The sequence below is a fragment of the Macaca fascicularis genome, chromosome 3 (assembly GCF_037993035.2).
Source record: "Macaca fascicularis isolate 582-1 chromosome 3, T2T-MFA8v1.1".
Classification (NCBI taxonomy): Eukaryota; Metazoa; Chordata; class Mammalia; order Primates; family Cercopithecidae; genus Macaca; species Macaca fascicularis.
The window spans coordinates 126,669,908-126,696,653 of NC_088377.1; the positions used below are offsets into that span (position 1 = coordinate 126,669,908).

The following is a 26,746-nucleotide window of genomic DNA, read 5'->3' on the forward strand; positions in this document are numbered from 1 at the left end:
CAAAGGCTGAACAAAGTGAAAATTGGTTCTTTGAAAAGATAAACAAAGTTGATAAATCACTAGCTAAATTAACCCAGAAAAAACAAGACTCAAATAAGTACAATCGAATGAAAATAGAGGCATTACAACTGATTACATAGAAATGCAAAAGATCATGAGAGACTACTATGAGCATCTCTATGCGCACGAACTAGAAACCCTAGAGGAAATGGTTAAATTACTGAAAACATACAACCTCCCAAGATGAAACCAGAAAGAAATAGAAATCTTGATCAGAGCAATAATGAGTACTGAGATTGAATCATTAATGATAATAATAATAATAAAGGACCAGTCAGATTCACAGCTGAATTCTGATAGATGTACAAAGAAGAACTGGTTCTAAAAAATTGAGAAGGGACTCCTCCCTAACTTGTTCTGCAAAGCCAGTATCACCCTGATACCAAAGCTGGGCAAGCAAAAAACAGCAACAACAGAAACTACAGGCCAATATCCCTGATTAACATAGATTCAAAAATCCACAACAAATTACTAGCAAACCAAATCCAACAGCACATCAAAAAGATAATTTACCACAATCAAGTGGATTTTATTCCAGGGATGTAAGCATGGCTCAACATTTGCAAATCAATAAATGTGATTCACCACATAAATACAATTTAAAACAAAAACTATACAATCATCTCAATAGATGCAGACAAAGCATTTGATAAAATTTAGCAGCCCTTCATGTTAAAAACCCTCAGAAAACCAAGCATCAAAGGAGCATACCTCAAAATAATAAAAGACATATATGACAGACCCACAGACAACATCATACTAAATAGGGAAAAGTTGAAAGCATTCCCCCTAAGAACTGGAAAGAGTCAGGGATGCCTACTTTAATCACTCCTATTCAACATAGTACTGGCAGTCCTAAATAGAGCAATCAGGCAAGAGAAAGAAATAAAAGAAATCCAAATTGGAAAAGAGGAAGTCAAATTATCTGTTTGCTGATGATATAATCTTATACCTAAAAAATCCAAAAGACTCTTCCAAAGACTCCTAGATTTAATAAATGACTCAGTAAAGTTTCAGGATACAAAATCAACATACAAAAACCGGTGGCATTTCTATACACTAATAAAGATCAAGCCGAAAACCAAATCACAAACTCAATACCATTTACAATAGCTACCAAAAAGAAAAAAACCACACAAAATACCTAGGTATACATTTAACCAATGTGGTGAAAGATCTTTATGAGGAGAACTAAAAAATACTGATGGAAGAAATTGTAGATTCTTCTATCAGTATTCTTTCCACAAACAAATGGAAAAACATTCCATGCTTATAGATTGGAAGAATCACTATTGTTAAAATGACCATACCGTCCAAAGAAATCTACAGATTCAATGCAATTCTTATCAAACTACCAATATCATTTTCCACATAATTAGAAAAAACAATCCTAAAATTCATATGGAAACAAAAAAAAAGCCTGACTAGACAAAGCCATCCTAAGCACACACACAGAAAAAACTTCTGGACATTGACCTAGACAAAGAATTTATGACTCAAAAGCAAAGGCAACAAAAACAAAAATAGACAAATGGACCTAAACTGAAAAGCTTGTGCACAGCAAAAGAAATAATCAAGAGAGTAAACAGACAACCCACAGAATGGGAGAAATATTTGCAAACTATGCATCTGATGAAGGACTAATGTACAGAATCTACAAGAAACTAAAACAACTCAAAAGGAAAACAAACAACCCCATAAAAAAGTGGCCAAAGTGGTGAAAGTATTACACTGGTAATACTGTGGGTTTTTATTCTAATCTTATACTCCAGATGGAAATGGGGAGGTGATTCCTGGGCTTAATTTTCTTTAAGGACATGGGAGTTTGGTTTCTTTTTTTTATTGCCATGGGCTCTTTTGGAAGACAGTGAGTTGATTAGCAGGGAAGAACCATAGGGAGTTATACACTGAGATTAGGGTGTACTGGCTGAACTGTGGAAACTGTATGCAATTCTGCATTCCTCAGTAAGTGAGATTAGCATCTAATGAGTAGCACACATTTACTAACTTACTAAGTAGTGGTATAAAGGGATTTTTATTTAGTTGATTACTAGGGAGATTTAGCATAAAGGTTCTGGATTCAATAAATCAAGTCAGATTAGATCATTCACCTTAACTTTTACTTTAGCAGCCATTTCCACTAATCTCCATTAATAGTGTTCTATAAACTTTGGTTCAAAGTGGAATCAATGTCTTCTTCATCTTGTGACAAATTTCTGTGACTATGATGCATGTGAGTGTTTTCATTTCATCTGGTAACTCTGTTGTTCCTTTCACCATGATATTCACAAGATCAAATGAATAACTGACCAGAATGAGAATTGTCCAGTGGCCAAAAAACATGAAAAAAATGCTCAATATCACTAATCATCAGGGACATGCCAATGAAAACCACAGTGACGTAGCATCTCACAACAGTCAGAATGGCTATTATTAGAAAGTCAAAAAACAACAGATTCCTGTGTTTTGAGGGAGCTTAAAAAGATTAACAAGAATGGAACAACAGATATTGGTGAGGATGCAGAGAAAAGATAATTCTTATACACTGTTGGTGTGAATGTAAGTTAGTACAACATCTATGGATGGAAAACAGTGTGGAAGTATCTCAAAGAACTAAACAGAAACTACCATTTGATCCAGAAATCCCACTACTCGGTATCTACCCATAGGAAAATAAATCATTGTATGAAAAAGAAATCTGCACTTGTATGTTCATCACCACACTACTCACAGTAACACAGTCATGGAATCAACCTAAGTGTCCATCAATGGATGATTGGATAAAGAAAATGTTAGTAATATTTCTTGGTGTATGTGTGTATATACCTTCAGTGTGTGTGTGCCTCAGTATGTGTGTATTTCTTCAGTGGAAATAACTCAGAAACAAAAGCAAGTACCACATGTTCTCCCTGATAAGTGAGAGCTAATAAATGTGTACACATGGACATAGAGAGTGGAATAACAGACACTGGAGAGTTCAAAAGGTAGGAGGGAGAGAAAGGAATAAGGGATGTGAAATTACCTGTTGGGTACAACATACACTATTTGGGTGATGGTTACACGGAAAGCCCAGACTTCACCACCATAAAATATATCCATGCAAAAAATAAATACTTATACTACCTAAATCTATAAAAATAAAAAATAGAAAAAAGCTTATAGAATAAGGATATAAAAAGAGAAAATATTTTTATACAACTGTACAATATCTGTTTTAAGCTGTGTTACAATAGTCAAAAATCTAAAAAAATTTAAAAGTTTTTGAGGCTAAAAATTACAGTAGGTTAATTTATTATTGAAAAAAGAAAAATTTTTAAATAAATTTAGTGTAGCCTAAGTGTACTGTTTATAAAGTCTACAGTAGTATATAATAATGTCCTAGGCCTCATATTCACTCATGACTCACTCATTGACTCAGCCAGAGCAACTTCCAGTCCTATAAACTCCACTTATTGTATGCCCTCTCTATAGGTGTACCATACTATTTTTTAACTTTTTAAATTTTTATTTATTTATTTATTTATTTATTTATTTATTTATTTATTTATATTTTGAGACGGAGTCTTGCACTGTCGCCTGGGCTGGAACGCAATGGCACAATCTCGGCTCACTGCAACCTCCACCCCCCAGGTTCAAGCAATTCTCCTGCCTCAGCCTCCCGAGTAGCTGGGATTACAGGTGCCCACCACCATGCCTGGCTAATTTTTTACATTTTTGGTTGAGATGGCATTTTACTATGTTGGTCAGGCTGGTCTTGAACTCCTGACCTTGTGATCACTGCCAGCCTCGGCCTCCCAAATTGCTGGGATTATAAGTGTAAGCTACTGCACCTGGCCTATTTTTTATCTTTTATACTGTATTTTTACTGTAACTTTTCTACAGAAATATTGACCTTTGTGTTACAATTACCTATAATGTTTAGTATAGCAACATGCTATACAAGTTTGTAGCCTAGAAGCAATAGCCATACAGCCTAGGTGTGTAGTAGGCTATACCATCTAGGCTTCTGTAAGTACACTCTATAATGTTCACACAATGACAAAATTGCCTGACACATTTTTCAGAATGTATCTGAATACTATATAACATATAATAATATGTTTATACTTATTTTACCTACAACTATTATACTATATTGTACTATTATTATAAAACATATTAAATAACTATATAATATATGATATAATATATACTAATATTTAGTATTCTTATACTATATTATATGTTATACTCCTCTACATTATAATAAATATAAAATTTATAGAATACAAAATACAATATTGTATTAGTCTGCTGGGGCTGCCATATCAAAATACCATAGGCTGATTGGATGAAATAACAAAAATTCATTTTCTCCTAGTTCTGGATGTAAGAATTCTAAGATCAATGTGCTGGCACAGTTGTTGTCTGGTAAGATATTTGTGTTTGACTTGCAGATAGCTACCTTTTTCTGTGTCCTCACATGATCTTTCCTCTGTGTGGGTGTTCCTGGTGGTTCTTCCTTTTCTTAAAACACTAATTCTGTTTGATTAGGACCCCACCCTTATGAACTCATTGAATCTTAATTGCTTCCTTAAAGGCACTTTCTCCAAATAGGTCACATTGGGAGTCAGGGCTTCAATATACAGATTCGCGGGAGGGAAGGCAGAAAATTTAGTCCATAACAAATATGTATTATAAGGATTAACTATATATATGAGTATGGAATTAATCAACATTTAGAAATTCTACGTAGACTGGGTGCGGTGACTCATGCCTGTAATCCCAGCACTTTGGGAGGCCGAGGCAGGCGGATCACTTGAGGTCAGGAGTTTGAGACCAGCCTGGCCAATGTGGTGAAACTCCATCCCACTAAAAATACAAAAATTAGCTGAGCATTGTGGCAGGTGCCTGTAATCCTAGCTACTTGGGAGGCTGAGGCAGGAGAATCACTTGAACCTGGGAAACAGAGTTTGCAGTGAGCCAAGATCACATCACCACACTCCAGCCTGGGTGATACAGTGAGACTTCACTTGAAAAAAAAATTCCTATGTAAAACTAAACTGTCTAAACTACACATTCCTATTTATAATAAAAATATCTCACACATTTCTTTGCAGTAGGTATAGAACACCACCTTTTAACCTCTAGGTGGGTGTCCGTGATGGTTCATTTATCATCTCCTAGGTAGGAATGTGTCTTCTTCAAAGTGGTCCTTTAGGCTATCACTGTGGATTGGAATCACTGTGAGGACTCTCATCACAGTGAGGTCCAGAGTATTAGGTCAGAGACTTGATCTTTCAATATTAGGGGAACAAAGGACAGCAGGTCCCCTGAAGTAGGAACAAGTGTCATCAAGTTCTTAATCAGGATTTTTATACTTAGTGAACCCTAATATGCTACACTAGACATACGTGCAACCCTTAGCTTTCTGGTTGTAAATTTTACATATGTGCAAATAAGTCCAATCTCATATGTATCTCCTGATAAGAGCTATCACTGGACTGGAGAAACCTTACATATCGGTGTTGACAATGTCCTGAGAACAAACTGGGACTTCAGTTCTATACTCTATACTTACATGCAATCTACATAGACCTTGTCTTAAAAAGGTAGGCTTGTAGGCATATCTGCCTTGCTTTTGTTCCTCTCCCAAGTTCTTGATGGGTGTGAGGCAGCTCACGTGCCTCCTTGAGGGGGCTGTGTAGTGTATCTACTCTGAGCACATCTTATCCTCAGATCCAGAATTGGGGAGGAGGAAAGGAATAGGATGGATAATTTTAACCTAAGGCCCAAATTGCATTCTACAGCTTAGCTTGACCATAATAAAGATGCATTTTAATCCACATCTAACTACCTGTGTTCATTCTCAAGTAGGTACAAAAGAAAAGAGAGGTCATTAGTGAACACTCTTCCAACCTCAACATTGGATTTTGGTGAGGTTTAGTGCTTAGTAAGAAGACTTAAGCCCAGTTGTCACAATTGGGTAGTATTTCAGACTTGGACTGATAGGGTAATTTGCTGTACCAATGTTGTGGTTCAAAAGCTAGCAAAATATTGTTCACCCTACTTTAACTAACCTTAAGAACTGCAGGCAGTGATGAAACTTAGGGTATTGCTCAAGAGACTCAAAGTAGAAATGAGCATGTGTAGTCTTCACATCAACTTATACCTAGAAAGTAGGATGCTGTGTTATTTTATTAGATTTATTCTAACATAGGCTGATATATATGAGATTTAAGTAATGTTGAAACCTCTTAGAAATAAAATAGGAAAAAATATTTGTATTTTAAAAAGAATTTTATCTATAATAAATTTTTATAAGGTGCTGTCTCTGAGTCTAAATTCCACCTATTTCTTTTTTTGTAACATGGACTGATTGAGAATAACTAGCCAATGATTTAAAGTTATATAAGTTATAATTCATTTTAATTCATGGATTTTCTTATGTAAGGACTATAAGGCTAAATAGAAAATAGCAATTAATGATTTAATGATATTCCAAAGATTCACTTGCTCTCTTTTTTGACTGTCTTGGATCAAAATGTTATTCTGTAAATTATCCTGAGTTTCCAGGAACTGGGATTCTAGATATACAGCTGTCAACTACCTCTAGGGATTATCTGGGAATAGAATAAGGGAATTTTATTATATGCTAAAAGGGCTGTTTGGGAGGTCAATTTGGGAGGAAGGAATCATTTCTCTTGTTCATTCTTTCTAATCCTCAACTGAAAAAGATTAGTAAAAATAAATATTTAAGAAAATTTAGTGTATTCTAGAAAAAATCTTAAATGTCAAATATCCTTTGTCTGCACTAAACGATAATTAAATGCTGCCTACTCACAAATGACTTGGGCAACTATGGTGCCTAAGAACAGTTGGAGTACTCGGGTGTTATCATATGGATATGGTTTGTTTGTCCTTACCAAAACTCATGTTGAAATTTGATCCCCAATGTGGCAGTGTTGGTGGGCATGGAGCTAATAGGAGGTGTTTGGGATATGGGGGCAAGTGCCTCATGAATGGCTTGGTGCTGTTCTTGAGGTAGTGACTGGATTAGTTTCCTTAAGGGTGGGTTGATATAAAGCCAGATGCCCCTCAGGTTTTTCCATTTGCATATGTCTTCTTCCCCTTTGACCTTCTCAGTCAGGTTGTGACAAAGCTTGAAAGTCCTTGCCAGAAGCCAGGACCATGTCCTTGAACTTCTCAGCCTGCAGAACTGTGAGCTTAATAAACTACTTTTCTTTATTGATTACTCAGTCTCAGGTATTCTTTTATAACAACGAAAATGGACTAAGACACCTAGCTAGAGAACCCTTGGGTGCTCACCCTTCAACTGCATTAGGTGTGGTAGTCCAAGGTCTGTGCCCTGAATTGCATTCCCTTACACCTAGCCTACTGCCTTGAACATTGAAAAAAATTAATAAATTGTTATTGAACATACCACACACACATACTCTCTCTCTTTTTGTTATTTATCCCTCCTTCCAGATTCTTCTTCAAATACAGTTGTCCCTTGGTGTATGAAGGTAATAGGTTCCAGTACCTCCCACCCTGCCAATAGTAAAATCTGAAGATGCTCAAGTCCCTCAGGTAAATCCATAGTATTTGCATATAACTTATGCCCACCCTCCTGTATGCTTTATCTCGATTACTTGTTATACCTAATACAATGTAAATTCTTTTTTTTTTTTTTTTTGAGACGGAGTCTCACGCTGTTGCCCAGGCTGGAGTGCAGTGGCGCGATCTCGGCTCACTGCAAGCTCCGCCTCCCGGGTTCCCGCCATTCTCCTGCCTCAGCCTCCTGAGTAGCTGGGACTACAGGCGCCCGCCACCGCGCCCGGCTAATTTTTTGTATTTTTAGTAGAGACGGGGTTTCACTGTGGTCTGGATCTCCTGACCTTGTGATCCGCCCGCCTCGGCCTCCCAAAGTGCTGGGATTACAGGCTTGAGCCACCGCGCCCGGCCATACAATGTAAATTCTATGTAAATAATTGTATTGTATTATTTTTATTTTTATCTTTGTATTGTTTTTTTACTTTTTTTTTTCTGAGTATTTTCCATTTGAGATTGGTTGAATGTAGATGTGGAACCCGAGGATAAGGAGTAAAAGGGTGGGGATTGTGTGTTTAATTTTTCTAGCAAAAATATGAGGTGGTTTGAGTAGTGAATTAGTTATCAAATCTTTTATAGGTATGTACCAAATACGTTTCCATTCTATTGTGCGTGTTATCTTTATTAATTTAATTCATCTTAGATTTATTAGTTTACCCTCCTCATACCAATAAGTTATTCTTCCTTCTTGTAGTCCTTGATTTATGCAATTTTTTGAGGTGTGGCTCAAGAGTGATTCTTATCCTCATGAATACTTAATTGCCTTTATGTTTTTAAAAGTTGTTTATTTTCCCATTGCTATGTAACATTTTGTGCCAATGATTTAATTTATTCAAAAGGGCAACTCAGAGCTCCAATCAGTGGAACACGCACCTCTATTAGACTGACCAAATGAATGTATATTTGTGTTTTTAAGTTAACATAGTGTGGTCATCATTCTAAAAAATTGTTTTGATTGTAGTTGTTTTGATTGTAATTAGTTGTTTTGATTAATTGCTAGCATCCACTACACTAGATAAGAGGGAGTCTTTATTCATTTCATAAAAGGTTTCAAAAAATATTTCAATTGTTATGTAAAATAAGTTTATTGTTCTGGACTAGCTTTGTCATACAGCTGCATAACTTAATATCTTGAGGCTGAGTACCTTTTTTTGTTTTTGTTTAATCACGTGGATTACGGAAAGAAGTGGGGCCCAGGTGGGGAGGAGTCTAGGTGTAACAAATAGGAATGAATAAGATATTTCCATTTTCTTTCAACATGATTTGGCTATTCACTTTTGCATCAGGTTCAATTTTAAGAAACTCCCAGGGCAAGTACTTAATAACTCAGTAGTTCTTGGCCGAGGACCCTCACTCCCAATTTCTTCAAATCCACCCACCACCCTGCACACCGTTGGAGTTTATGAGCTCTGCTTCTGAGGGTAGACAGTTTTTAGTTGTGTGTTTTCATTAGTTCTAGATTTTTCCTTTTAGTCACTATCTTCCCAATAAACAGTCATATTTATGTGACTATCATGTCACAAGAACACAGCAGTCCTTTGAAACTAACCCACTAAGAGTCCCTTTTTCAGGTTTCCTATATGCAATCTATTATTCTACAACCCTGAGTGGGGTCACCGTGTTTTAAAATCTGATAGGATGAGTGCCTTGTAAACACCACTTGCCACTTTTTCCTTAGATGAATTTCACTATCACTCTCATTATATTGTTTTAGTGTTAATTGGTATAAATCTCTGTGTTAATTTCCCACACATCTATACTGCATTTATGTCTTCTTCTATGTCCTAATACTTCATAATTTTCTGTTAATGAATCTCAAGTATTTAAAGTAAAACTGATGTTAAAGTGTGTGATACTATATCACCAGAGTTATTATTAATTGTGTACCTTTATTTTATATGTTAAACTTTTACAGTTGGAATAACTGATTTCCTGGAGTATTCTGGCTATATAATTCATACTGGGTTGTAATAGACAATGTTCTTTATACCACCACCCCACTATCCCAAACTCAATTCCACCCCTATCCTACCCACCCTCCTACCTCCCACCTCCCCACCCTTCCCACAATCCCACCCTCCCCACAGCCCCACCCTACTCTACTATCCCCACTTGTAGCCTCTCCCACCCTCCCTACTCTCTCAGCCTTCCCCACCCTACCCCACCCCATTGCCTCGATGCTGGTAGACGCTGAAATGATCAGGACACAGTTTGCACTTAACCACTAAATCTTTATTGAATTTTTATTGTAACAGCAATGCAATATTAGCAAATAGAGAGCAATATAGAGTGAAGAGAATACAGCAATAAAGTTAGAAGGAGGGGGTAGGGGTAATGGGGTTCAGTGGTAGGAGGAGGGCTACTGACAGGGGTAAAAGCAAGGGTTTTTATTTATTACTTTTATAACTTCCATGAAAATTTACCATCCATCATTGATAATTTCATTCTAGCAGTAATTTATCAAAGGGCACTCATCCTCTATTAAACTATTAATCTAATCACCTTTGAACTTTCTCCCACTAGGGTTTTTATCCATGTCCAATTCACTCTAAATAAGTTGGTCTCCCTGCAGTTCCCTCTGAGTTATTTGAAATCTTTAAGGATAGCAATTACAGGGTAAAGGGTCACAAGTAAGTACACATGCCCACTTATAGCGATATCTAATACACAATATTATTCTAACATTCTAAATAACCCCACCCACTTAAAATTACTTAATAGTCCCTCCCACCCTAAAATGCTTATGATTATATATCCCCTATTACTTAAACTTGATTACACAAAGAAATAAAAGCAATGCAATTTCCACAGACCAATTCAATACCATTCTACAATCTAAAACAACAAAGAACTTTCAGTCTCATCAGATGTGTCTTCTCTCTTTAGATGAAAATGTAACATGGCTCCCGCAGGGCTCTCCATTTCTGCCCAGGTCTTTCCAGCAGGGTGTTCTCTGTTGTCAATCTTGGAACTGTCTGTATCTGATGTGAGATGTCTGTGGTGGATGACAACTGGATCAATTCAGATGTCCAAGAGGTACCTGCAAACTTAAACAGAATTCCAGACTGCACCATATAGATGTGGCCCTCTTATTTTGTGCACCTGCAAGTTCACTGTATTACTTCATGATTCCATCAGACTAATTCTCCTTTTTTCCACTATCTAGGACAAATACCTCACTGTCCAAAGTAAATTGACCCTTCATAAATGTATGTAAACCTTCTCTGTTTCAATATCCTAGCATGACAAATTTAGCTAGTTCTCTCTAGGCTTGCCTATCAATGGGAGCTCTTAGATCTTCTTCCTTCTTGATTTAATTAACAATGTAAATTTGTGCCAAAAGTCAATTAATTAATTTTGCCAGTTTGTTTCAAAAACTCAGCTATTGATTTTGCTTAATAATCTATCTCCTTTATGTTTTTTATTTTGCTCCCTTTCTAACTTCTTTAGATATCAAATTCCATTGATTTTTTTCCTTTCTTATGAATAAATCCATTTTTGTTGGAAAATGCCAAAAAAATTAAAGGATCCAATTAACATAAACTTGATTAACAACAAAAGAAATCAATTGAGTGAAAGGAAACTTAACCAAACTTCAATACTATAGAATAATAAATTTAGAATTACTTATCCTTAACATCTACATTTATAGATAGCATATATAGCAATAGAGCATAGTACACACTGCCAAAAAGTTAATCACAAGCTTTAGTAAGCAGCCAAATGTGGATCAGGGACTTTCTGAGTTATTAACCCACAGCAGCATATTCTCCCTGATCATTCTTGTCGTTGGGGAACTTTTCCAGACTTTTGCTTGCAGTGGTGGCAAATGTCCGTGTGCACATGCCAGGGCTACAGACAACGGCCCATTTCTAGGCACCCTGCAGCTTGAAGATCAATTGACAACTGTAAATTTGACACAAAACAACTTGAATTCAAAGGTATGGAGGATGAATTGATACTTGAGGTAAACAGAAGTGACGCTTCAAAATAGTTCAGAAGCACAAATGCACCATTTTAAAAGTAATTACTCTAAAACACATGAGTGATTGACAAGCTTTCTGATTCCATTGAACAAAAAAAAGTTGTTTTGGATTAAATAGTCAATTAGGTTTCTCTTTTGAAATTTTATATCCTTTTATATGATTTTTAAAGGCCCAATTAATAGAATTGAAATTATATATGATGTTAAAATTGAAGATGAACAGGATGAACCGTTATACAAATACTCCAGTTCTGAGGAGCCTCTCATTCACAGCATTGTAAGAACTTCACAGTAAAGAAATATTTTACACTATGTTACTTATCATTTTTACTTAGTTTAACTCTAACAGTAAGAACTGGATAGTACTTTGTAATTCAATGGAAATTTTTGAAAGCCTAGTCACCACTTCAAAACACACGAAAAATTATACTAAAAATTTTAAGTATTTAAACATGCAAGAATAAGGGTGGATGATAATGAACATGTGAAAGATGATGCTGATGAAAAGTGAAACTTCACCGTTAAGACTCCTCTTCACGTCAGGCAATCTGAAATACACACCATGTTGTTTTCCACCGCTCGCAATTAAAGCCTGCCTGTTACATCTCTGTGTGTGGCAGCAAAATGGAGTCTCAGCAACCAGGCAGGAACATGATACAAATCCTGCAGCAGGGTCAATGGCAGTAGTAAAGAATTAAACAGAAAAAGAGAGGTTAGATAAAACAGTTCAAGGTAGTAGCAAGGGACCAGGCTAAAGGAAGTCAGGCAGTCCCAGGTTAGCATAAAGCATCCAGGGGACACCAGAGGTGTCACTGGGCTGAAGACAACTCTTGTGTTGTTCGTTGCTTTGAGTTCTTTGAGTTGCTTTCTGAGGCTTTTCATCCATTGGCAGCTTCACATCAGCTCCATCCTCTAGAGGGACCCTTTTCATTACATGGATTCTGATCCTTCTGAAGTGGTTATCGTCAAGTAATGTGGAGTTCACTAAGGAAGTCCACATCCTCAAGACAGTGTCCACAGCCCTAATTCCTCTTCTTCAAAGATGTCCCTTCCAGGCATAGGAGTGTGAATCTGGGTGCTAAATCATTTCTCTTCTCTCCACACATCCTAACACGCTACAGTCTAATGAGGGGACTGAAGATGGAATGCCCAGATGCGTATGGAGACAGACACATGGATAGAGGCTTCTAAAACGTCAGCTGGTGCTTTTCCAGCCAATTAACAACACTCATGAAAATTCTTTCTGAAGTACCAGGACAAATCTTTTAAGAGTTGGGTACGGGATTTTGGAGTCCTTTTGATCTGCTATTCTTTAGCCCTCGAAGGTAATTGAGATGTGGTCACATTTCATGAACATCTAACACCCCTGGAGCCACCAGTAATCTCTGGTTACCAGGTTTAATGCTTCGTGGACGCCATTATGGCATGATGATGGTAAGGTGTTATGTCAAAGCCGGAGTCCTGGGTACATGTGATTTGCACCACGATGTGAAGGCACACTCTTAACATGCAAGAGTCCATCTGAGAGAGCACTTTCTTTTCAAGCCTGAGATGTTTCATGTTACAAGGGTTTTGCCTGCTCCTGGGAGAACCAGTCAAGTTGCTGCTCCTTGAGAATTAACAGAACCACAGAAATGGAGTTTGAAGACGGTGAAGTTTCTAAGGGTGCAGCGAGAGGATCACGGAAGCCTTTCCATACTGCACCGATAATTTTGGCTTCCTTAATAAGGCCTCGGTCCTCCAGTGATTTAAAGAGGGTACCGAAACTGCAAGAAAAGTCATGTCCTCCTCCTCCTCTTTGTCTCCCCCTCCATAAAGAAATCAGCATTTCCTGCATTTGTATCAGCTTCTCTGTAAATGTTAAAGAACAAATTTGGCAGCCTATAATTTAGATGGTGACAGAGGTTTTGGCAGGTAAAACCCAGACTTCCAGGACTGGCTGGAAAGTAAACTTACTAATTATTTTAGTTAGATTGGCAGTCAAGGTGGAAAAATGAGAGCTAATTTATTGGCAAATACTCTGTTGCTCTCAGAAAATGTTGAAGGTCTTTTGGTGCTTTAGGATGTGTGCCAGTCCAGGGTGGCCCTGACCTTCTACAGCCGTTTCAGAGAGGATGTGCCTCAGGTGGCCTGAAGATACAGTAGCCTAAAACTTAGCACACAGTCACTGATTGAGAAGCTGAACAGGAATAAATTTTGAGGGCAGAGATCCTGAAGGACATGACAAGTATTTACAGGGTACTGTAAGATGGAGGCGGCGGCGGCGGCGGTGGTGGAGGCGGCGGCTGTGGCGGCGGGTACTGTGGTACCGGAGGCTGGCGGTACCAGTGTGGATTCCAAGTGATCATAACAGGTACATATAGTGATCTTCCTTGTCCGTCTCTTCCCACTGGGTACCAGGCGAATCCTACTGGGTAGGTCGGGTATGCGGCATATGTGGGGTACGTTTGGTATCCAGGTATTTGAGGTACGAATTCAGTGTACGTTGCCAGGTGCGCTTGGTCTTCTAAATTTGGAATAGATAGGCGAGGATACTGATTCTGGATAGTAAAATTGTTTGGAGCTCGGCAATCGTAAGAAACTTGCAGTTTCCACCCCCTCTTCACCTGGAGAACTTGGGCTCCATTAGGTGCGATCGTTGGAGTAATCAGCCCATCTTTCACATTTCTTGCCACAAAATCTCGAAGAGCTGCCATTTCAGGTTCAGACAGTGAGTACACATGTCCGCTGGGAATACTGTGTGCTCCAGGTATCATTTCTATGTGAGGGTCAACCAGGCGGTGATCTGGGTAGACGTGCTCATCTACTGGAGTGTACACATTCTGGACATAGTAATATCTCACTGGTTGGTAAACTCTGTATCCATCTACTGGATAATAGAGTGGCGGTTGTTGTGCTGGCGGTGGGAGCGATGGTGGTATTGGAGAATACATCCGGCAGTGGTAGCGGCAGTATTCAGAATCAAAGACAATAGATCGAGTGCTCCATGTGATGTTGGGATCATGTGTGCTCAGCCAGCGAACCCCTAGGACGACAGGGAAGAATGGAGACTGAGTCACATCAAATGACAGCACTTCACGGTGATCTCCCAGGTCAACTATCAGGTCGTGAGTTTCGTGGACAACTGGGCCCGATGCTATGGGGCGCCCATCAATTGCTTCCACAAGTATTGGCCAGTCCTTGATTCTTAGAGGAATTCCATTTTGAGCAACGTATTCGTGATCAATGAAGTTGCCAGAAGCACCAGAATCGATCATGGCTCGGACGAACAGGGTGTGTCTGCCCGGAAGATGAATCTGGAGCATCACTTGCAAGTGTGGAGATGAGGCGTCATCTTGTGGGGACCTTATTATTTCTGGCCCGGTCGCTGAAGGTCCCTCTACAGCGGGGCCGGGGAGTTTCCCGCCGGCGAAGACTTCGAGGCCTTGGCAGGACAGTTGTCAGCGTAGTGACCTCCTGTTCCACAGTAGAGGCACAGGTTCAGCTTTCTGCGTCTTTCTTTTTCCTCCTGGGTCAGGCGCATGCGGGCACCTCCCACCGGCTCGGTTGGATCTACCTGGTGGTGGCTTGCAACGTGAGGCAACACCAGCGCCCGGGGTGGTGAGCGTGGCTTGCGAGCTGCAGCAGCCCTGGCCAGCCTTCTCTCAATGTGAATGCACTGCCCAATCAGAGCAGACAGCGACTTGGCGACCTCGAGGTGGGAGAGCTCCTCCTGAATGTGGTCGCTGAGGCCCTCGTGGTACTGGTCAATCAGCGCAGGCTCGTTCCAATCCAGGTCCTGGGCAATCATCTGGAAAGCATTGGAATAGTCGATGACAGACCCCATGCCTTGGCGCAGGCGTCTGATCTTGCGTTTGGCAGCCTCTCGCCTCTGAGGGTCTTCAAAGACATGCTTCATTTCCATCATGAAAGCTGGGTAGTTGTGCATCAGGTAGTGGGAGCGCTCCAGCTTTGCTGAGGCCCAGCGGGCAGCACGGCCGGTCATCATGCTTGTCACGAAACAGACACGGACACGATCAACTGAGAAATCTCTGGTGCTCTTTTCCATGAAGATCTGGCACTGGGCCATGAAAGGAGCCAGCATGTCTGGGTTGCCATCGAACTTCTCTGGAAGGTCTTCTGGGCACTCTTCCTCTATTGGAGGGGGTGGGGCAGCAGCTGCTGCAGCACCGCGGAGCTCGATGTCATCATCATCATCCTCAGGGGTGGGTTCCACTTGCTCTCGAAGGGTGGTGTTCTCCTCTGTGAGCTTCTGCACCTGGTTCTGCAGGTTGCTGTTCTCCTCGGACTGCTTAATGACCTTCTCTCTTAGGTTGTTGATCTCTTCAGAGAGCTCATCCCTTCTTCGTTCGGTCATGTTGGGGACACACGCGCTCTTATGGCCGGTGTGCTTGGAGTTGTTGTTGTTGTTGTTGTTGGGGGGAGGGGGAGGGGGAGGAGGTGGGCAGTCGGGACCCAGGGTGACGGTTGGGGTGGGAGGAGACCTCCCAGCTGTAGCTTCACTTCTGTGGGGATGGAGGCCTGGATCCTGGCCCCCTCTTCCACTCCTTCTTTTTTTTGTTTTCAAAATCCGCTTATTTCTGTAAATAAAGATAAATGTATAAATCCAACTTATAGATTCAAAGCAGCAAAATGCAGACACAAAGGATTTAGTGTTTAAATTATCCCTTGCTCTATGCACTTACTTTAATAATTAGCGAACAAAGAAAACAAACTTTCAAGAGAAAAGTATCAATCAGTACCATAGATAACAAAAAGGAAACTACTTTTTGATGTTCAAATGACCTTGTCTTCCTCAAAGGCCACCTGTTCATTATGATTCAACAATACATCATCAACAGCATGCTTACCTTTATAAACTATAAAAGAATGTTGAAACCCTCTAAACAAGTAGTTTTGTATTGAAACAGAGGAAGAAACTTCAAGGCAAACATAGATACCAAATCAATTATGCAAATTAAAGCCAAAATAATAACTTTTCTTACTAAAGAAGCTAGGCCAAAAATAGTTAATACTACAACTAATAGAAGCTAATTAAAAAAGAGGGGAGTATTAAAATCACAATGCATGTATTCATCAGCCCTGTGGGTGGGAGGAGGGTACTGTGGCCAACTGTCACAACCCTGTTTCACTGCCACAGAGAAGGTCACTGGTTATCAAATCAAACAACCACCACCACAAAAACTACAGGACTGCCTAAATTACTTTTCTGACCATAATTTAAATCCCCAAAGAAAATTCTGTGTGGGACAGAAATGGCACTAAGCAGCAATATGTGTATGTCAGTTTCCCTTGTCATTTATGCAGTCATTCAAGAAATACTAATTGATGCCTCCTAGGAAAAGCTATAAAATGGGGCATTCAAAGAAGCCCAATAATAGTATACCTCAAACTAATTGTGAGGACTTAATTAAATAGTGCAGGTAAATTATGTAGTGAGTATTCAATAATGGTTAGCTGATATTAACAAAGTTATTAATTAGCAAATAGAAAGGTGATTATCTGTGTGAAGAGAGTGGGATTAAAAGAGGGAGGGGCTGCAACTATAGCAACATGGGCATGCATTTCCCACCTAAAGATGTTTACTTTTTTAAAAACACTGTGTTGGTCAAATCCAAGGCCTTATTTGTCTTGCAGGTCACCAGTCTGCAATCCATAGTTTTTAACCAAGATTTGTCAGCATAGCCCCAAATGCAGGTTTGTAATGTTAAGGTGGGACAGGGCTGCATTCCTGCGGGTGAGTGGATGTGTGTGGGGAGGTGGGGGTAGGGTGTGTGTTTAAGCATTCTAATTATGAGTGCAATGACAATAAATCACACACATAAAAAATCCTGACACAGTGTCTGCCTGTGTACTTCCTGAAAATACAGTTAAATACATTTAGAATGATTTAATTACTTTAAATTTTATTAATAATCTCAAGTCCCATATTTGGAAAATTTAAATACATAAAAAGTTTAAAACATAATATGGAAAAGTTTAAAAAAGTTTAAAAAACTTTAATTTAAAAAGTTTAAAACTTTTAAAGAAAGTTTAAAAAGTTTATAAAGCTTTTAAAGAAAGTTTGAAAAGCTTATAAAACTTTTAAGAAAGTTTGAAAAGTTTATAAAACTTTTAAAGAAAGTTTGAAAAGTTTATAAAACTTTTAAAGAAAGTTTGAAAAGCTTATAAAACTTTTAAGAAAGTTTGAAAAGTTTATAAAACTTTTAAATAAAGTTTGAAAAGCTTATAAAACTTTTAAATAAACAAAAGTTTAAAAACATAACTTGGTCCTCTCTGGATACTCACTATGTGATTTACCTGCAAAAACGGACACCAAATAAATTACATAGAATAAGCCCAGAAAGATACACAGTTGGTAATTAGAGAAGTTACTATTTTCAACCAATAGAGTACAAGAAAAAAAAAAAAAAAAGAAAGAAAGTGGTAATTAAATATGATGCCCAGCCCCTGGCTGTAAAGAAATGCTCCTTCTTCCCCAACTCCTAACCCTTTAGGTACCTCCCACGCCCCAATGTCACCACCCACAGATACTTTCCCTGTGTCCTTTGCAGTTGGTGTAGCCTCTCCAAGGAGTGGCTATACAGCAAGCAGGGTCTTTAAGAGACAGGGAGTAGTGTGACATTTTAATAGTTTTAACCCACTACTTAATTACTTTAGTAACTTAGTCTACAAAAACAAGTAATTGACATTCAAGATAAAATATTCAAGTTTAGAAAAAATTAGAAAATACAATAAACACATCATAACCTGTGACATCCAGTATCATTTCCAACTCCTTAAAGACAATTCTATTGGTGACCCTGACAATATAACATCACAACATAATGCAATTTTTACTTATTAAATTAGGAGTTTTCATGTACCATTAAGAAACAACTAATAAGCATAAGTAAGGCGACTAAGGTACCACTTTTGTCATCTAGACATTAATATCTTCAAAACCTTGAGAAAAGACTTCCTAAAGAGCATTCACAGCATGGCCTGGTGCAGCCTGACCACTTGTTAATCACGGCCACTAAGGGGGGCTTTATTGAAGCCCAGGTCTGATAGTTTCATTATCTGCAAAAAACAATGATGTGACAGAAATAATAATACATTAGGAAATCAGCAAATTAGGAAATCCCTAAACTACATGGTTTAGGGAAATAAAAGATCAATAAGTGTTAAAAATTCAAATACTTTTGATATATAAGGAAGGTACTTTAAAAGTGAAAAGAGACCAGAGTTAAGATGGGAGGGGCTGCAACAATGGAACTTGGAGGTGCATGCCCTCCCCCCTACCCCCCCCAACCAGACATTTCGTTCTTTTTTATTTTTTAATGTAGTGCTGGTCAAGCAAATTCAAGGCCTACTTTAGCCTGCAAGGTCACTCACTTAAGACTTCTGACCTTTGCCAATAACAAGCCTGAGGCCTTCACATGAGGGTTGGCAAGTTTAGGGTGGGACGTTAAAAGAGACAACTGCCCAGGGAACAGTAGTTTATCCATTAAAAGTAATAGGGTAATGGGCAGGCAGGTTAACAGTGCATATAAAAATATTTAAACAGCGACTGAGGCAGCACAAGTTAACCTGGGACAAGGAGCAAGTTTACTTGATTTGAATTATAGAACTATGTATGGCTCCTTAAACTCCCCCTTAGTAGGGGCTGCATTGGAGGGGAGGGTTCAAGAGGTCTCATTCCTGAAAATTAAAAGGACAAACTGCATAAAGCCAAGCTGCCTAGGACAGATGCCATCTTTACATGATAATAATTTCAGTTTTAGTCTTTTTAGGAATTAAATACATTTGGTTAATTATTGACTCTTCATAATAGCTTGGAAAAATTTCTATTCCACAAACACACCAAAGAGCAATAGTAGCCAAAAACCATAAATAAACATCCCATTAGGAAATGACACCTCATTAAGCAACTCTTAGTTGCTTCATATTTTCAAATGTCCAATTTTTTACTACTATCTTGTACTATTTATGAAATGCAAATTCTCTTAATATGCATGTTATTACAGTTGTTTTGAACCTCTTTAATATGCCAATATACAATATCCAAAGAGGAGGGGGAATTACTTAAAGCTGTAATTATGATAAGCACAAATTTTCCATAGATTGTGTACTTGTTGTGGGACGGGGGTACGTGACACGAGATTTTTGGGAGCCAAAGCCCCCAGCTCCTCCCCTATCAAAGTCCTGGCTCATGATTTGTAATATATGGAACCAGGTTTTAAAATTTCTTCATTCAGCTAGAAACACAATTCTTATATGGTACATCTTACTGGGAATCAGTTATAAATTTGTTTTATACAGATGTTTATGCAAGCTGAAACAATCTATATTTTGTAATGTAACCACTTTATGTAACATTACACAAACTTTAATACCAATATGTACCATTAACAATCCACTTGCCCCAAATTTAAATTAGCTTTTTATGAAAAAAGCTAATTATTTGGAATAACTAGCTTTTTATGAAAAAAGCTAATTATTTGGAATAAGTAGCTTTTCATGAAAAAAGCTAATATTTGGAATAACTAGCTTTTTATGAAAAAAGCTAATTATTTGGAATAATTAAAATTAATTTAGTTCTTTTGTATTATAATTACAGCTTATATTATTGGAGTTTAAAAACACATACACTTTTAAAAATTCTGTTAAATGTGAGAGACAACGCAAACAAGGCAACCCAGGACAGCAGACCACCATAGGAAAGGAGCAAATCAGAAGAGACCTACAGACATCAAGCAAGACACTGAATAAACCAATTTACTCTGATCATTTAACACATATTTAATGAATGCCTACCATGTGCAGGCACAGTTTATTATACATAGGCAAATAGGCTAGGGTTAATCACCTAGAGATGCAAGAAAAAAAACCAGCTTCATAGGCACACAAATAAAAAAGCCTTATCCTCACTCAGAGGCCAAACCAACAGCACCAATTTTGTATCCACCAAAACATCGGATTCCAAAAGGTCCACTAGTGTCTCTAAAAAAACCTTAAATGTGAAAATATTTTTAAAGTTTTTAAAAAGAAGTTGTTAAGTTTTGGTTTTCATCTGCAGTAAATACATTTGGCTAAACTGCCGTTAGAGGCACCAGCCATGCCAGTTTACAAGGTCCCTTCGTAAGCCATTATCAGGAGTTTAAATTGTGGGATTGTGTCATTGAATATATGCAAAGCACATATTAAAAGTGCTCATAAATTCCAGTTATAATTATTAATTGTTTTATTATTCTAGTAGACACTAGTAGCCAAAGAGCAAAACCGACACAGCAGAGAAACCGCAGGGGGGCGGGGCTGTACAGCCAGGCTCAGGCTGGGAAGGTGCGCAAGCGCAGAGGACAGGGGCCTGAAGGGAGGGGCTGAGGGCTCACACTGCGCATGTGCGCTAGCTGGCTCTGAGGGAGGCGGAGCTATAGGCCAGTCCGGCAGAGGCAGGCTTAGGGAGGGGCCAAGCCTTGGAGAGGGGGGGCCTGAGCAGGCCACCTCAGAGAAGGCGGGCCTGGGGGAGGCGGGATCTGGGTGAGCTCACCTCAGAGGAGGCGGGCCCAGGGGAGGCGGGGCCTGGGCAGTTTATCTCAAAGGAGGCGTGCCCGGGAGAGGCGGGGCCTGGGCAGTTCACCTCAGAGGAGGCGGGCCCAGGAGAGGCGGGGCCTGGGCAGTTCACCTCAGAGGAGGTGGGCGGGGAGAGGCGGGGCCTGGGCTGCTCACCTCAGAAAAGGCGGGCCTGGAAGAGGCGGGGCCTGAGCAGCTCACCTCAGAATGAGGTGGCCAGGGAGAGGTGGAGCCTGGGCAGGCAGACGCTAAGGAGCTGGGAGGAGGGGCCTGAGGACGCCGCATCTAGAAGGCGTGCTCTGGGAAGGCGCGCTGCAGGGGAGGCGCGCTCTGAGGAGGCGCTGTGGGAGGAGGCGCTAAGTACCGCAGAGAAGGCACGCTAGGATGGGCGGGGCAGGCCTGAGACTGGCTGCTACAGGGCTGCAGAGTATCTGCACGCCCCCCCCAGAATCCCCCCTCCCAAACTCCTCCCACCAACCACCAAAGCCAGATTCATTTCATGCAGCAAGAGCAATCCACAGATCCAATCCCCCCGCCATACTCAGCAAACCCACAGTTTCCACAAACTGTTGCTGGACGCTGATTCGCGCCACCACAACTACACCGCCACTTCAATCAAGCACAACCAGGCAGGCAGCCTGCTCTGCCCTCACCAAAAGATTCCCGTTTCCACTCAAATCAGCGCCCCTCCACTCCACTGCTATAGCGGGAATGGTATGGGCAGAATGTTAAACACTAATTTTTGCCCAGGGCTCCATTTTGTCTACCAGCACCATCATGCAGAGAACCGTCCTGCAGAAAAATAGAGTGGGAGCCATTCCAAAAGGTGAAAGGGTGGGGTCCTGCTCCAAGAAAACAGAGGAATTGTACTCCTCAGCTCATGTCCCACTACGGCTGCTTTATTTGTAGCGCAAACACAGTCTGCAGCTCCTGTACCTCTGTAGCTCTTACCACTTTGTAGTGCATTTTAGGTGTGAATTGTTCCGCAGCTCATGTACCTCTGCAGTTCATGTGCCTCGGAGCGCAATGAAGCGCTGTCTTCGGGCTGGCTAATCGCATCGTTTTTGTAGCGTTTTTGTAGTGCTACTCTTCTGCAGCTCAGATTTTGCAGCGCGTGTAAAGCGCAATTCAGTTTTCTGTCTGCAGCTCCTATATCGCTGCTCCTCGTTCGGGATTGTAGCGCCACTGAAGCGCCCATCCATCAGTTTGTGGCACATAAAGCGCCCATCAGTTCATAGCGCAATGAAGCGCCAGTTGTAGCGCCCATCAGTTTGTCGCCCGCGTGAAGCGTGCTTGTAGCGCATCTGAAGCGCCAGTTTTGTAGCGCATTTGAAGCGCTTATCAGTTTGTAAAGCATGGCACTTGGTAGCGCATTTGAAGAGCAAATTGCAAATCGATCTGTAGCTCCTGACCGTCTGCAGCTCATCACTGTCCGCAGCTCATCTCTCTCTATAGCCCATATCTGGACTTGGTCCTGGAAACCCAAGCCTTGAAGGCTTGTTTTCCCCATTTGTTTTGGGGTACAGCCAGTGAAGGCGTGACAAGGTTTGCGTGGAGACATTCTGGGGTGCTACTCTATCTCCCGCAGCTCCCGATAAGCACGGGGAATGAACGTGATCTTTAAAAAAAAACGTCCTCACCGCATACTCACCACGCGAGGACTCCTCTGCGAAGGCAGGAAGGATGGGGTCCCACACCTGAGCCAGGCGCGGTCTCCACTGGGTGCTCCGCAGCCCGGAGTGGCTCCGGACGACAGCCCGCTCAGTGGACCTTTCGCCAGGCTTGGTGGACCTTCTCCGCTGTTCTCCTCAGGGCGCAGTCAGGTTTCTTCGACACACACCAACCGAAGTTGAAGCGCGTGTACCAAGAGCGCAGACTGCGAGCCTTATATAGGTTGCACCGAGGAGGGGGGCGCCAAATCCCAGCGTGCTCCGCGGGCTAGGGGGTGGAGGGGGGTGCGGGGGATGGGGGATGGGGGTGGGGGCGGTGGCAACACTACAGTGGCCCGCCGCTAGAGGGAGTACGGGATTACCGAGGGGGTGCGGGATGCTGATGCTGAACTGGCCAAGCTGGGAGGGAAGAAGAAAGGGAGGGGAGGGGAGAATCGAGGACGGACGGCCTAGCCAGGCCAAGAATGCAATTGCCCCGGTGGTGGGAGCTGGGAGACCCCTGTGCTTGGACGGGACAGGGTCGGGGGACACGCAGGATGAGCCCCGCGACCACTGGCACATTCTTGCTGACAGGTTAGTGGCCTGCGCGCGACGTGGAGGACCCGGGGCCAACAGGCCGCCGCCTCCCCATCCCCCGCTCGGGTTCCGGGCGCCTGGGCGCGCCCTTTGGGCACCAGCCTCTCTTTCTGTCCCGGACCCCACCGTACCCCTCCTTCAGTACGCCCTGTACCCCACTTTCCCGGCCCAGCTTCTCTCTTCCCAGGCTTGACCCCTGGCCTTTTTTCCTCTCGGCGCCCCCGCGGGCCCCTCCCTGCTCTGCGGGCGCAGAAATTCCATCTCCAATTCCCGTTCCCAACATCCCCCTCCCCGCCCAGCCCCAGGGTAGTCCTCTCCCGATCCCTGCAGCAAAGAGCTGGGGGTCGTTGCCTGTTTTTCTGGGGGGGCCGTTTCCCCGCGATTGGGCTCTGCGGCCGGGATGCGAGCCAAAGGAAATGGGTGTCAATCTGCGTCCCCGCTACACAAACACATCTTTTCTCCTTTTCTTGATCGTGATAGAGAACACAAAAATTTGACATTTAAAACACCGAATTTCCCCCTCTTGCTAAGTCCATTTCTCGGTGGCGGAAATCTCGGTTTTCTTCGGTTTTACGGAGCAGGGAAGCGGAATCGTGAAATGCTGGGAACTACACAGGGCGTTCAGGTCAGGGTTAACCCCGGCTGGAAGCCAGAGATGCTGCCGCACCAAGTGCGCTATTTCCAGAAACCAAAACCAATTTAAAACAGCTGTGGATGCTTCCACTGTGTTTGGCGGGCTTCGGAGGCTCACAGCTACGGACTTTTGGTGGCGATTACGAGGTTTACACAGAGATCTTGCTTCCCCTGCAACGTTACATTTTCCTAAATCTTGTAGGGTGAATGAATGCGTTTAGTCACGGCAACCGCACGTTTAATCCTTTCCAGCGGGTTGCCGAGATTCAGCCACAAATATTTGCGTGCATTTGTACTATCAACATATATATTTTATGTCAGGGAAAATTGCAGTGGCTGATAAGACGCTAAAATACTGATGAGGAAGGATGCTAAATAAAACCTTAACGCGGGTTCCCATCTAAGCGCCTCAGTGTTAGGCGCTTGGGAAACTGACAATCTGTTGATGATCTTAGTAAAACAAATTTAAGTTAAAAGGGAAAACCAAATTGTCTACAGCTGAGTTAGGTTTCTGAAACACAGATGAAACGCTTTCATATTTGAAGAGCAAAATTGAGCACATTTTAGTAACATTGCTACGGATTATTTTATACTTGGAGGATCAATAAGAATTTGACTTATTGTCGTAACAACGTTGCAGACACCGCACTTTAAAAGCTAGCCTTTCTAGGAATAAACAAAACTGGAGCCCATTTCCTGAGATTTTACTTTTCATTAGAGATAAAATATCCACTATCCGGAATATGAATGAAGGAAATGCAGCTTTTTAACAAAGATATTTTCCTAGGAAGTTGGGTGAACACAATTACACTTTTTAGAAGTGCCTTTTAATTTAATCTTTAGGATATTCACTCTCTTCTGCAAGATAGAATAATTCCAGGATTTCTTATGCTTGGTAGAGTACTGTTCTGATGACCGCTGTCAAATTCTTAGCAGTTTTGTTTGTTTAAATTCGAAAGTTACTTCACCTAGTTAACTGAGACATTATTTTTCTAAAAATTGAGATTTAAAACCAGTATAGATGAAAAGTAGGAAAAATTAAAGTTCAAAACTCCATCTTAAGACTTTGAAAGTTTGAACAAGTTCGAACCAATTTGATTTTTTCTTTCAAAATGTTAACCAGGACTTTTTTTAAAAAAACGTAATTAGTATTTTACCGTAATAAAAGTAATTTCAGGTATTGTACAAAATTCAGGAGAGAAAACCTTAGAAAACTCTAAAGAAGAAAAGGTCACCTGTAACCTCTTCACCCTGCAATAACACCAGTAAACATTATAGAGTCTGCTTTTTCAGTCGTTCTCTATGCATATATAGGTATCTATACCGTAAATATTTTTCATAGGATTGCAGATACTTTCTAAATGTTAAAAACAAGATCAAATTAATTCTTTTCGATTATTTTCTTTCCAAAGAGCCTTTAAATGTTAAATAACATTAAGTTTGCAGAGCTTTCTTTCAAGGAAATAATAGTAATTAATTTTTTAATTAAAATTTTAAATGAACAACGTTAGTACATAAATATTTAAAACCAGAAAACTGAGAAGAATTTTCTCTGGTCTCACTGTTTCTAACATATTATAGTTTTTTTTATTCTTTTACATATGAAAATATTTTCACTTTGCTTAGAAATAGAATATTCTAAGGGAAAAAACAGCATCAATGAATAAGTAATTTAGATAAAATCTTCTTGTTATCCAAAAAACAAAACAATATTAGAAATAAAACAGAAAGATAACATTAATAGAGCAATACTTTCGGCAACATTTTTGTGTTGTCTAGAACAACAAAAACTTTCAAAACCAAAAATAAAACAAAATTAATAGATAAGAACTTTAAACATATTTTGGATATTTAATATCTACGTGAATTTTGGATTTTCTCAGATATTTATTCCTGGTGTTGACTATTTCTGCCCATTTTGCACAGGGTTGCATATACAGCAAAGAGGAGTTAATGCATATTATTTATTTTATCAAATAATAACTGGGCTTTGTATTTAGACATTTTATCTATTTTTATGAGAGTTTGCTGTAGATCTACGAAGCTGTTGATTTAACACCTATATTTAACTTCTAGTAGGGTAAGAAAATTGTATTTCAAAACAAAGTGGGATTTTCACTTGTTAGATAATAACTAGACTTTCTCTTTGGATATTTTACCCATTTAATGAAAATTTGCCATGTATTTATAAAGCTGTTGAATTTACCTTATGTATTTAGCTTAAGTTCTAGGGTTTTAGAAAAACTATTTCAAAACGAACTGGAATTTTCACTTGTGAAAGAGTAATTGCACTTTTTCTATTTGGACATTTTACCCCTTTTTAATGACAATTTGCTATAGATCTGTGAATCTGCTGACTTATTACATGTATTTGGCTTAATTTCTAATATGATAGAGAAAATATATTTCTAAGTGAAGTTAAATTTTCAGTTGTCAAATAATAACTGGATTTTCTATTTGGACACCTTATTCATTTTTAATGACAATTGCTATGGATTTACGAACCTGCTGACTTACCACCTGTATTTGGCTTAAGTTCTAGTATGGTAGGGAAAATTTATTTCTAAGCAAAGTAGAATTTCCAGTTGTCAAAGAGTAAGTGGACTTTGTATTGAACATTTTATCCATTTTTACAACAGTTTGCCATAAATCTAAAAGCTGTTGATTTGCTTCA

At 40.1% G+C, this 26,746-nt stretch overlaps 2 protein-coding genes across 48 annotated transcripts in view; one reads left to right on the forward strand and one right to left on the reverse strand.

Moving 5' to 3' along the window:
• Positions 1 to 9,863: 9,863 nt before the first annotated feature.
• PEG10 (paternally expressed 10) lies at positions 9,864 to 23,100 on the reverse strand. Of its 2 annotated transcripts, none has more exon segments than NM_001291293.1 (2): positions 9,864 to 16,218; positions 22,834 to 23,100. In NM_001291293.1, coding segments are annotated over 2 exon segments (2,355 nt in total). In that variant the 5' UTR covers positions 22,839 to 23,100; the 3' UTR covers positions 9,864 to 13,869.
• A 159-nt stretch (positions 23,101 to 23,259) lies between these two features.
• The window catches only part of SGCE (sarcoglycan epsilon), a 71,573-nt gene continuing 68,086 nt past the window's right edge, over positions 23,260 to 26,746 (forward strand). For all 46 annotated transcript variants that reach the window (XR_012432655.1, XR_012432648.1, XR_012432647.1 and 43 more), the window contains exon 1: positions 23,260 to 23,436. Coding sequence is in view for 18 of the 46 variants with exons in the window: in XM_074035509.1 (XP_073891610.1) it covers positions 23,328 to 23,436 (109 nt within the window). In the remaining 28 variants the exon portion in view is untranslated. The remainder of the gene's footprint in view (positions 23,437 to 26,746) is intronic.